The 13,013-nt window shown below is 36.1% G+C and overlaps 1 protein-coding gene across 1 annotated transcript; it reads right to left on the bottom strand.

Annotated features, from left to right (window-relative positions):
* Positions 1–318: 318 nt before the first annotated feature.
* nmu (neuromedin U) lies at positions 319–6,179 on the bottom strand. Its single transcript, XM_042512445.1, has 10 exons — positions 5,981–6,179; positions 4,672–4,727; positions 4,540–4,587; positions 4,373–4,426; positions 4,202–4,231; positions 4,013–4,069; positions 2,771–2,845; positions 2,032–2,085; positions 1,891–1,928; positions 319–403 (listed from the first exon to the last, which is right to left on the bottom strand). Exons 1-9 carry the CDS (start codon positions 6,132–6,134, stop codon positions 1,893–1,895), a joined length of 564 nt encoding a protein of 187 aa, XP_042368379.1. The 5' UTR covers positions 6,135–6,179; the 3' UTR covers positions 319–403; positions 1,891–1,892.
* Between the last annotated feature and the right edge of the window lie 6,834 nt (positions 6,180–13,013).

Here is a 13,013-nt window from a genome sequence, read left to right as displayed (position 1 = left end):
CTTTTTTATGGTTGAAATATTCCTTATGTGTGTTTAATATCTACAAGCATTTGTATTTATGTAAAAATTGTTTGTATCTGCATTCATTCATGCCCGCAGTAGCTGTTTAACACCATTTCCAATGCAGTGAAAGAATCTTTAATCATCATAACATGCAGCAAATCAAACATACACAACTACACCCGACCACATTGTAGCAGTTTTAATGCAAATGACACATATATAACACAAAATAAAATCTGGACAAATGAGAAGTAATTTAATTATGTTCTCTGTGTACATTCAGACATCACTGTACAGCAGTGGCAGAGGGCTGAAGTCTGGATCATTTAGTGGTGGTGCAGCGGCTCGGGGTCTCAGGGTCTTTGTTGTCTCTGTACACTCAGCATCAGAGGTGGCGGCGCTACGGCACATAAATACACATAGTTAGATGATGATTAATTGAACAAACGCACATCTCTGGTATTTTAACCCCATATAGAAAACAGTGTTAGCAGCTTCTTATAATGTAAACAATCATTACTGCCATGGGGATGACAGGATTTCATTGGCATTTAGGGACTGTATGAAAATTACTGTGGTGAGCTTTATGTTTGTCATGAAAGGTCTTCCAGAGTGTAATTAATATATTTTTTATACCATCTGTTGAAAGTACAACAAGTGTACCCCCAATATCCCAAAATAATACAACACTGTTAACATGGTAAAACTCACTCAACCACTTGTAAATAAAATTAAATATTTATTGATGAGAGGTAATTCAAAATTTGATCTTTTAATGTGACACACCAGTTTGGAAGGTCAACTAAAAAGATCCAAGTGTGTGCTGTGTTTCAGGAAGACTGGGTCACAGTGTTAGCTACTTCACATCAGTGACTAGCTGATCAAAAATAAAACTGGAAGGTGAAGCGCTGTAGTCATTTGCAAATAGCATGTGTCTTCAACATCTTTCTGGTCAAGGACCCCTTTGCTGAAAGAGGGACAACACAGGGACTCTCTGCTACAAAATCAGGCTGCATATTAAACTGGGCCTTCAATAAGGTGTAGGGCACCCTAAAGTGTCATGTATAAACATACCTATATACCTTTATAATGTGCATACAATATTAAGTTTTTTAAATGGTAATTATTGACATATTCATACATTTATACATGTATTTATGGGCAACAGTTAGCCTATTATGAGAAATGTGTTTAATATAAATAATTTTTTTAACAAAAAGAACAATTTTTCTGTGATAATAATATGTTGGAAAATAAAAAGTAAAAAGTAAAAAAGTAATATTTTTGATACTATAATTCATAAATTATCTAGCCCCCCTTTAGCCCAATGGTTGAAACTCTTTCTTTTGCTGTGTCTTTTTATACTGAATTATCTTTTTGGCCTGTTTAATGTCCATCCTGTCCATTTTCATGTGAGGCACATTGTGCATATAATGCCCTTAAGAGTACTTTTTGCAGCATTTTGTGTATGACAGATGCCATATAAATAAGTGTATTATTGTTATTATTATTATCAGTTTAATGAATTATGTTATAATTTTTCATTATGTCTCTTGGAAAAAAAATGTGGTTTGAAGTTATGTGAAAGAAAAACTCAAGAAATAGTTCTAGATGTTTTAGATGAGAAAGTAATCTAGAAACTATACTTTTAAATTATATGTTCAAATATTAATCATTGAACTATGAAGGCTTTTTGTGATGAATACATACATGTGTTTTTCAATTTGAAATCAGTGCTTCAGTTAATAAAAAATGTGAATATGCATCTAATTTTCCACTCCACCAAGAATTTTCATACAGTCCCTTAAAGCTTTCAAAAGTCATTGTGACACGTCTGTTGTCACAATGCTGTATCTGAAATGGATATTGCCAAAATAACTGTGTTACCTTTACTCATATTCTAAGGATCGTCTTCCATTTCGTGGCTGTTAAAGCAAACACATTTATTAATTATTTATTAAATCTTCATTATATTATCCAAGGGAATTAATTTTTTTCTCATATTCCCTAACATAAACACATTCATACCCGATAGAGGAAGTAACCTCTGCTCTGAATTCCCCCAGGTCCCTGGAGTTCAGCCTGTACGGACACAAAACGCACACAATTTAACTTGAATACAAGAACGTCTCCGTCTTATTTACCATTTTTCTCCATGTTGATAAAACTCGCCTCCACCAGCCGACAATCAAAACATCCACATCCAAAGCAAACACTCTTCATGTCTCTCACTCACAATTCCTCTGTGTCCACTCTGTGAATGTCAGCGCCTGATAGCGATGAGGGATAAGTTCACCTGTCAGCAGCACTAATTTTAGACCATAATTACTCGCAGCTTGGGAAAGAACAACTAATGTAGACTGGGCTCGTACAAAGAGTAACGAGAGCTGCCCGACACGAAACAGAATCACTGACATGTAAGCTCAGGAGGCGGAAAACATATGTAACAAACACATTTCAGTGTCAACGTATGTTGCACTGCTTTTATTGTGCAATTTTATCATTTTACATTAATCTGCTCTTTTTTATATTTTTAACCAAAGACCTGATTGAGAGATCCCAACACATTTTTAAAGCAACAAATTGTGAATATATGTCACACAAATTAAGATTTCCTATCACCATTGATTGCATACATTTTTTTGTATGCTAAAAAAACAAAGTATTTGTTTTTAATATCTTTGTTTTTTCAATCAGTGGTTCTTTTGTAAGGCAAAGAAAAAAACAAATGGAAAGTGAAAGGAGAACTGACATGGGCGGTACATACGCGCACTGAGAGTCCTCTCTCTCTTCTGGTATGGAGTTGGGAGACTAGACGCAGGAGAGGATGCAACGGAGGGGTCTGACAAACACACAGACACACAGATAGAGCCAGCAGCTCCGCATGGAAACAGCAGAGATGATTTTTGTTTCATCTCCAATAAGACACACAAGAACATGCAACAACCATCATACAAATGCCCCCCCTGTTTCCTCGCTGCAGCCTCAGCATCAGCATCAGTGTTTTGATAAACACATTCTGTATTATTCACAAACCAGTGATGGAGGCGCAGAGGACAAAATGACTTAATATTTCATATAAGAAATATGGTTTGTTGTGACAAGAAAATGTGCATCCTGGGATGTTTTATGGAGCTTCAACAGATGCACATAAATGAAAATAAGCACAATGCATGTAAGTAATCATAACTCATTTCACACTGATGTGAGACGATGTTAACATTTAACTTTTATTTTATTGATTTTATCTCTGCTGCAAACAACCATCACTCTGCATTATCTTTCTTTACATTTTATCATCTACATGACCAGTAATCTTTTCAACTGACATGTTAAAATGTAACGAGATGCATGTAAGTAATCATAACTCATTTCACACTGATGTGAGACGATGTTAACATTTAACTCTGATTTTTATCTTTGCTGCAAACAACCATCACTCTGCATTATCTTTCTTGACATATTATCATCTACATGACCAGTAATCTTTTCAACTGACATGTTAAAATATAAAAATATTCTATCATCAAAATGTTATTTAATATCCAATTTTCTTTTTTTTTTGTTATAGTGATAGTAAAAACTGCAGACACACTGTAATATTTCTGCAACTTTTCTCCTTTCTGGGTTGACATTTGTGTTTTCCAGTGTGAACGACAGACGGAGGAGGGAAAACAGAACCCAATTTCTCATGCAGTCTGACATGCAGAGAACATAAAAAGGGGGGCAAGCGCTGAAAGAACATTTCAGTTCATATCTGTGCATATGAGGACTGTGTTTGTGTGTATCCATGATGCAGTATTTGTCTGAATGCATGTGTAGCTGCATGCATTTTGGTTTGGAAAATGATGTGCGATTGCCTAAAAATACAGTACGCTAATTACAGGCATTTAAAAAGTATCGCTGTTACTACAGAAAAGGTGCAGGTAGTTGTAAAACAAATCTGATGTGCTGTCTTAGGTCAAGCAACATAGGGTAACAGTGCAGATTGATCTTTTAACTTACTTACCGCTCCCGCTGACAAATCAGAACCTTGTTGTTGCTGTCTCGAGTAATAAAATAAAAACTGCACATACGGCGCATGATGTAAAAAACAATACAAATAAGCTGACACAAATTTGACGTTAAAAGGTTAAACTTATGGCTCTGGTCTAACCACACAGGTAAAAATTATAAGAGAAAAATAAGTTGCACTCACCCTTTTACTATTTTCTCGCACTTTCAGCTCCTGGGAAAAAAAAGAAATGAGTCTTTTAGTTGATGTCACTCTTTGCACAGCTATATTCAGTCATGATGGCCAATCAATGTTTCACTGTGCCGTCTCATCCAAAATCTAGTGTTTTTGCTATTATGGTGAAGTGTGAAGTACCTTTGACTTCTGAACCAGCATCAAGACACAGAGCTCTCCTAAGACATCAGATGCCTGAAAATTTGACCAGAAAGAAGAACGGCTGTTAAAAAATACAAAACAACTTTTATATTAAAATGAGTTTATGAATAAGATACAGAACAAGCCAGGCTCACACTCCTACTCACCCAAAACTTGGGATCTGCAGAGAGGTAGGATGAGCACACAGCGTCTATCTGTGGAGCAGCACAGAGGATGACAGACAGGCACTCAGACAGGAGGGATGAAGAAGAAAGAAAGAAGAAAACAGCGCTGCGTACCTGGCTGAGTAGCTGCCTCTGATCTGTTGTGGCTTGCTGAAGTTCTGCTGGAGCACCTTTTGTTTCAACACAAAAATACACAGTTCATATAATCTAACACTGCTACTTTTATTGCATCCTTGCAAAATACACAACATTTTCTGACAACAGTATACTTTTATTGGCAGAACAGTAATAAAGAATGATGTTTTGCTGATATTTTGCATTGGAAAAAGCTTGACTGTAGAGCACGAAGGGAGTTGATGCAAGACTTGTTGCCCTATGGATATCTACTTTTAGAAATATACGTTTTTATGCAGAATTCATCATCTGTTATACTTTGTAGAATCTATCTATCTATTTCAGCAAAGAAAACAAGTCAACAGCATCATTGCACCAAAGTTGATGGTGAAACCCAACGCTTATGAGCTGCTTTGACATCATGAGAAGACTGTCAATCTACATCCACGCACATCTCAGTCATTCATGAGTTCATGTCAGATAGTCGACACATCGAGTCGAATTTCTGCCTAACTGTCAAAGTTTGACGTCACATCAGTCAGGGAGCAGGAATGACAATAATGGATGGATGGATTAAAATCCTTTTAGCATGAATCCTTGTAAACATTCAGAGTATGGATTTCAGTCATCAGATCACAAACATACAGTGAGTCATGTGGAAATACAGTCTTCGAGAGAAGAGAAACAATTTAAAAGTTTTAAAGTCATATCTATCTATCTATCTATCTATCTGTCTGTCTGTTTGTCGAGTCCTTGAGGGTCCTCTGACAGAACATTTTGAGAGTCAAACATGTCATTTATTTCCTGCATTGTAGTGATTTTATGTGCACTAATTTGTGCCTTTTCTGTTTTATTTTGTGTTGTAAATTGCTTTAATTTTGTCTTTTGCATATATACATATATGTATATACTTTGTATTATTTTTATTATAATTTTAGGAGACATGTACCCAGCATCCCTTTTGAATCTACCTTTCTGTCAATCCATTCATAAAATAAAGCAAAAACAAACTAAGAAAGATTGTGTATATGTGTTTGTGTGTATTTGCTTTAGTTATTAGTTAGTATAAATATATATTATCAAGTTTTTTTTTTAGCTTTATTGGGTTTTGAATTTACCTCTTAAATTTGAAAACAAATGGACACACAAATTAATTAAACGGAGACTGAATGGAAAGCCAGTAGATGAACAGAGGAAGAAAAGAAAAATTCAAATGCCATTAGCTACACAGTGGCAGTTTTATCTTTCAAAAAGTTGAGTATGAAGTCAATAAATGACATCATATAACACAGGATGGTGCGTGACTTACTTTTGCAGACTGGGATGGAGAGGATGATGAGCAGGGCTGTGACGGTGACGCTGGCGGTGCTGAGGGGGCTCACTCCGCCGCTGCCGCTGCTGCTGAGGCTGTGCAGGCTGCTGGAGGCTCCGCGCGGCTGACTTTGGCTCTGGAAGGTCCTCATGTCCCTGTTTCGCTCTCGCTGGACTTTCTTGTCTTGTTTTCCTTTTTGGTTTATGTACGCTTGACTTCTTGCTCTTCTGAGAGTTTCTATCTCACGTCAGAGAAATATGAAGGCTGGTGTCACACACACCCCTGGTGCGCTGACACTCGGCTGCGTCATGGAGCTTTGCGCGCGCTGTTAAGTAAAGTTAGGAGATTGGATCAACAGGTTGGTTGAACATGCAGAGGCGTGGGCGGTGATAGAGTCACAGAAGTGTCAAGTTATGCTCTTGACCGTCAGGAAAAAAGAATTCAGTGCTAGAAACTTTGTTTTCTTTGAACACCTGTTACTCATCCCAGCTAGCAGGGAACATAACCACAACATTGGCTGAGGGATGATGTATTTTTGTAGGCCAGCCAGGAAGTTAGCATGGCTCTAGTTCCCCCCTCAAAAATCTTGTGGGATTTTTTAATGGGATTTTCTATTTATTAGGGACACAAGTTTATGATACTTGTTGTTTTGTCCAGCATGATAATCTTCATAGATGAACACTAATTTTTGTGTTTTTTGAAGTGGAAATGAAATCGCCAGATTGTTAGGCTATAAATGAACTACATCATGGTCGCACCTCATAAACATCACAACCCCAAATCATTCAACTTCATGTTAAAACACAACTGAAAAATATTATAAACAGATAAATCTACAAGTTCGAGTGTGACTGTTGCATAAAGCTGTAAAGGTGGGCAACTGGGTTGAATGAGTTTCTGTGTCCGGTGTGATGATGTCCAACGTCCCTGATACACATTGTAGTCCGATTTAGCCACTTGTTAGCAACCGCCTTTTTTAAGATGCCTAAAACCTTAAAAGTAAAAAAATGTGGTTTGTACGGATGTATTTTATGTTGCAAAACAAAATGTCTAAATATCTTTAACCCATGTAAACCACAGACCTTATTTAAGGCATTTTACCGAACACATTAAAAAAACTTTAGACTTTGAAATGAGGGAACCGGAAGTAGCGTCTGTGTTGGTAACTCATGGATGTATTACAATAAAGTGTTAACTAGAGCACAGGGTGACTTTGTACATGATAAAATTGTTCTTGCAAAAATAACATTAAACAAAAATAAAGTCACATAAAATAAATAATAGTTACAGTGAATAAACCCACATACCTGCAATTATGAAAAGACAAGATTTTACAGGGTTGGCTCTAAGTAAAATGTCGTGTTTATACCGAACACGGTGAAAATGTTCTTGTCACGTTACTTGCACATACACAATATACGTTAACTAGGAGAGGCAGCTAACGGCTTACGTGGTTTCAAGTGAAATACAAAAGAAAGCTGGATGTAAACATGAGCTCCGAGCCCGGAAGAAGAGCGAACTAAGACTGTTATTTATCAGATTGTCTCAGCTGAGTGTCACTTTTTGTGTCCACAGACGGCATCATTATTTATCCTACATTTCTGGATCTCAGTAACATCAGGAGAATCTCAGCTTGATCTTAAGGCTGATAGGCTATCACAACACAGCATCACCTGAAATTCTGATTTCAAGTTGAAAAATTTCAACTTGTGCAATGGAAGCAAACATGCGAAATACACGTATTCATGTCCATCCCGTCGTGTCCAATGCCCACTGTGAATTTGCGTCTTTGCATTGATTTTGTATGCATGCGAAACACTCACATCGGGTTCGGTGTGAACATACCATGGCAAAACACATGTTGAGCGAGATCCATCACATAGAGATGTCTCATTCACTCACTGCCTGTGCCTGTGTTGTATAAAAAATAGTTTATAAACCACTTTCACATCAGTGGCCTCCGTGTTTCTTCTCCTTGTTTACTTCCATATGCAGAGTGTGCTGTGTGTGACGTCTTGTTTTTCGGGGCATGCGGGCCCCATCAGGGCCCTTCCCAGTTTACATTAGAGTCTGAAATTGGCCAGATTTTAAGTGATAATGTCAACAACCACATTAAAAAAATGGCTCTTGAGAAAAGTCCATATTGAGCGTTAAGACTTGCAGTGTGAATGTAGTAAAAGAAAAATATAAATCCACTTCATAGCTATACTATTTTTGTAATGGCTACATAGATACATTTTTGAATGGTTGAGAGGTGTGTTTTGTGTCTGTAGTTTGTTTTGCTTGATATTGCATTAGCGTATTGTAATTTGTAGATGTAATTTGAGGCTGTTTCAACAACTTCATGCCAGGAAGGAAGCTATATTTATACATGCTATAGGCCTACTTATCTTGAAAGGCCATTTTGGCATAAACACTGTTTTTCTGTTGTAATGGTACAGTAAGTGCATGTGTGGGCAGCAACCTTACACCCAGATGTAGTCTCTGATAGATACATTTTCTTTACGTTACATCAATTAAAATGTCCTATTCATGTGTCCATGTAAGATGGCATTAAAAATGTAACAAGTTACACATGTCAACATCCAGAATTATAGACTTGAACTTTATATCTTTTGTTCTTTATGGTAGGGCAAGCTTATTTGTACCTTTCAACAACATGGTAATTCAAACTGCTTTATATAAGATATTAAAAAGCATTAAAGATCCAGTGTGTAGAGTTTAGGCCGATATATTGGCAAAAATGGAATATGATATAATAAGTATATTTTCTTTAGTGTTTAACCTTAGAATGAGAATGTTTATATCTACATTGCAAGCACATCCTTGTTTAAGGAAACCACCATAATGTATCTCCATATTTCTACAGTAGCCCAGAACGGACAAACCAAACACTGTCTCTTGATTGGGCCGTGCCTTTTTTTGCGTCAGCCACTATATAGCAGCCCCTCCGTGACGCAGATGTTTACGAATTCTAGGACAGTGAAGAAATGACAATCCTTACTCTGCCTCTGATAAGCTTACCCAGACATTCTTACCCTCAACAACCCTACAACTCTGGCCTAAACTATTCCAACCAACGAAGGCAACAGGTACCAGCCAATCAGAGGAAGAGTAAAGCAGGTAATTCCTTTGTTGTCTTGGCAAATTTGGTGATAAGCCGCATAGTGTTGGAAAAAAACATTGATTTTTAATGTTGACGAAGGTTCTCAGTCGCCCAGGTCATGGTATCCATAAGTGCTGTTTCAGTGGCAGCTTTCAGTTTCTTGAAGATGTTCCGCCTCTCATCCAAGAGGCTTCTTCAGTTCAGAGCCAAAGAAGCATCTTGGATGAGAGGCGAAATCTTTTTAAAGAAACTGAAACTAAGTCCAGTTGTCAACAAAACAGCACTTATGGACTGATTTTTAATGTGAAATTGTTTTTTCATTGTTGTTACCAGTTTAGCCCTTTGAAACCTTGGCAAATTGGCCTGATTTCTCTCAAATTCATGGTAAGAAGGCAATGGCCAGTTTAGGAAGAAATCGCTCAATTAGCAAGGGGGGCAAAACAAACAAACAAAAAAGAAGAAAAAAACTGGAAATGACCTGAAAAAGCTTATAATAATTCTTGAAAATGTTAAATATATAATTCTGATCATTAGAAATATAGTTCTCTGGATTTTTCTTTTCCTAGCATTTTTAAAAGTTATTTTCTTAATCTACTTTTTTTGTTGCAATTTGCAGGATTTTTTTTGCCAAGTCTAAATGCAACACAAGAAAAGTGATGCTTCAAAGAGTTAAATCACCTGGCCTTGTTTTTTCAGAGAGAAAGAGATCTCTTCTGATAATTTGGCTCCCAGTAGAAACCTTCTGGGGGTTTTCCAGAAAGCCAGTTATGAGAAAAGTCTGAGTATGTTAACCCTGAGATGAGGAAAACTCTGCGTTATCTGTTCCAGAAAGAGAGTTAAGTCAAACTCTGAGTCAATCATTATGGTAACTGACTCTGTGAACATATCCTTCTCACTGTCAGGTTTTTTATAAGAAACTCTGAGTTTCTACCTATCTCCTGCCACCCGAAGACAGCTGTCAGACATGGATTGTCCATATTTTTGCAATCTGATAGATAACGAAGCAGAATTATTGTGCAATGCCTTATGTTCGGAGAGGATTTTCAGACCCTGACTGGATGTGCTCTCATTCCCCCATGAATATCTGTTAGAACGGTACCGTTTCTCATTACACCCAATCATTTATCTTAATAACATTATCCAGCCATACATATCCAATCTCACACATCGCCTTTCTGTTGGCTGAGTACAACTCAAATGTTAATGTTTTTATAATTAGTATTTTATTGAATTTTCATATACACATCAGCAATATTTTTAGTCTACTAATCAGTTATTCCAATATGTATAAAAATAAATACAATTTAAAAATATGAAATTCATATATTAAAAACAATTAAAGTAAATAAAACTCCAATAATAAATTAAATTTAAAAAGCATCCAAAAAGCTAAAATACCACCATAAAATAAAAGACAGAAAACAAAATCAATAATCATATATTAGTTAGCTAAATAAAAGTACCATCCCCACATTTGTATACACCATAATCTAAACACAATCAACATAGCAATATTCAGTCCTATTAAGAATGTTAATATTGTGTTCACAGTGTGTGCTTTACTGTATATCAATATCAAATGTTAATCTTCTAAGCAGGATATTAGGCGAGAGGACATACATGTGTTAAAACAGCATTCTTTTGGAGTTTTAAACGACTACATGCGATTAAATGTTAAGTCAGTGGACAAGTGCATTCAAACTTATGGCTCATATTTGCCATAGTCATGCATGAGGACCTTGAGTAAAGTAACTTGGTTTCCTTTCCGGCCCCTGAGCCCCGATACCTCGCTGAACTCAGGCTGAAAACACTCAGAGTTGATTGAACTGAAACGGAACAGAACGTAATACTCAGAGTTTCCCATCTTGGAGTAAGTCAGCTCAGCTTTCAGGGTTAGACTCAGAGTTTATTGAACCTCATTTCTGAAATTCAAAACAATAAAATTATTTTTTTGTTTGCAATGATCTGAGAACTGGGCTGATGTGACTTTATTGCTATTAGTGCGGACTACACTTATTTTTTTTTTTTTAATGTGGTCTGTAGGAAAACATTTCTGCATAATATCTTGTTCTTACTTGATTGAAATTGTTATTTCACGCTTGAGCCACCTTGCAATCACCACTGGTATGCTGTAATGCAAATTGTTTTCATATGTTTCGGAGTTGATTCTTGTATTATCAGATGTGCTACATTTTTTAATATTATAAATTTATTCTTACACAGTCTGTTATCCACCCCGGTGGCATATTTGTTTCGTGCATAAGAAAACAAAGATGTAATAATGGCTCTAATGGTGTTACTGATAAACTGCCATGAAGTCAGCATCACCAAACTAGGAGATTATATTTACCTCAGTGAAACCTAAAAAAATGTCAAATTATTTTTGCATGAATGTGTTCGACTCAGGCCTTTGGACACACTGTATAAAACTGCAAGTGAAATTGTACAAAATATGATTTAATTTTAAACTTTTGTCTACTTTTTTCACACAGTAACTCTTTTGTGTCAATTCAAATTGCCTCCATTATTTGAGAGACTCATTATAGATCATTATTAAATTACCTCTTTCCATCAAACTCAGGTAATGTGTCGGTCTTTGTGTAAAGCTGCTTGTTTGAGGGTATAAATACTCCGTGGCAACGTAATTCATTTTTATCTGTTACAATAAACCAGGAGACACAATATAATTACAACCACTATCCTCTTTTATTCAGCAAAACCAAACATGTGAGACAGTTGCAATGGCATACTTTGTCATTCACATGGGCTGCCAAATCTTGTTTTAAAAGATAATATATTATCTTGGTTCATCTCCTAGTCATGAAAGCAAAGCCGGTTTATTCTGTCACTGGACAGATAAAAGTTTCTAACCCTTTGAAGCCTTAACAAGCTGACTTGATTTTTTTTAACAATACCGTAAGATGGTAATGAGCTACGGAAGAAGAAATGAACCCAAAATTTGCAAAAAAAAAAATAAAAAATAAAAATGTAACCAAAAAAAAGGTGAAAAAGCGTAAGAAAAATACAAGTTAAAAAAAAACAAACAACTAAAGACAAAACAATGAAACCAAATGAAACAGGTGGTTTTATTATTATTATTATTATTATTATTATTATTATTAATAATAATAATAATAATAATAAATATTCGTGACATAATTTTCAGTACATAGTTATAATAATTCTAAATGAAGTTTTGTAGATATTTTTCCTTGCTTATTTTTAGTAGTTTTCTAAATATACTACTTTCTCACAGTTTTTAGGACATTTCTAGTCAGGATGCTTTTTTTTTTTTTTTTTTAAATAAGGGAAAGAAATAAACCAATGTCCTCGGGGTTTAAACATTTAAATACTTGTGAAAGGTGTCTGAGCACAGCATAAGAAAACTGATGTTGATCCAGGTTTCAAAGGTTAAGGTAGTTTGCTGCAAAAACAAGAGAAAGACTTGATTAAAACAGTAACTGAGCCATCATCACAGCTTTGTCTTTTCTGTTGTGACTTTGAGCGCACGAATGGCAACAAATGAAGTTCACTGATAATTGAGTAGTTCCAGGGAGTCGTCAGTCTCATCCCCACCCTTGTCATCCTCCCACACTAATCTCTCTATCCTCTTTAATCTCCCACTTTTCTTTATAATTATGAATTAAGACTCAACAGTGGAGGTCGGGCATAGCAACAAATATTGTTTTTTCAGTTTTAGGAGCTCTTTGTGATTTGTTTTGTGTGATCAGTGTTGCTTCAGTCACCAGACCTGATGTGTTTCCTCTCTCCTGAAGGCTCTGGAGAAAGCTCCCCTAGGTTCGGTGTTCTGGAAAAGCCCTGAAATGTCGTGCCCTTTGAGGAGTTTTCTTTGCATATGGAGTTGTATGGCATTTGCGTGCACTGGTCTAATTGGTTTCTTTGAGTGAAAACCCAAAGGTATTG

The sequence above is a fragment of the Plectropomus leopardus genome, chromosome 3 (assembly GCF_008729295.1).
Source record: "Plectropomus leopardus isolate mb chromosome 3, YSFRI_Pleo_2.0, whole genome shotgun sequence".
In the NCBI taxonomy this organism is placed as follows: domain Eukaryota; kingdom Metazoa; phylum Chordata; class Actinopteri; order Perciformes; family Serranidae; genus Plectropomus; species Plectropomus leopardus.
The sequence above is the reverse complement of the archived record's forward strand: the minus strand, read 5'-3'. Positions and strand labels throughout refer to the sequence as shown.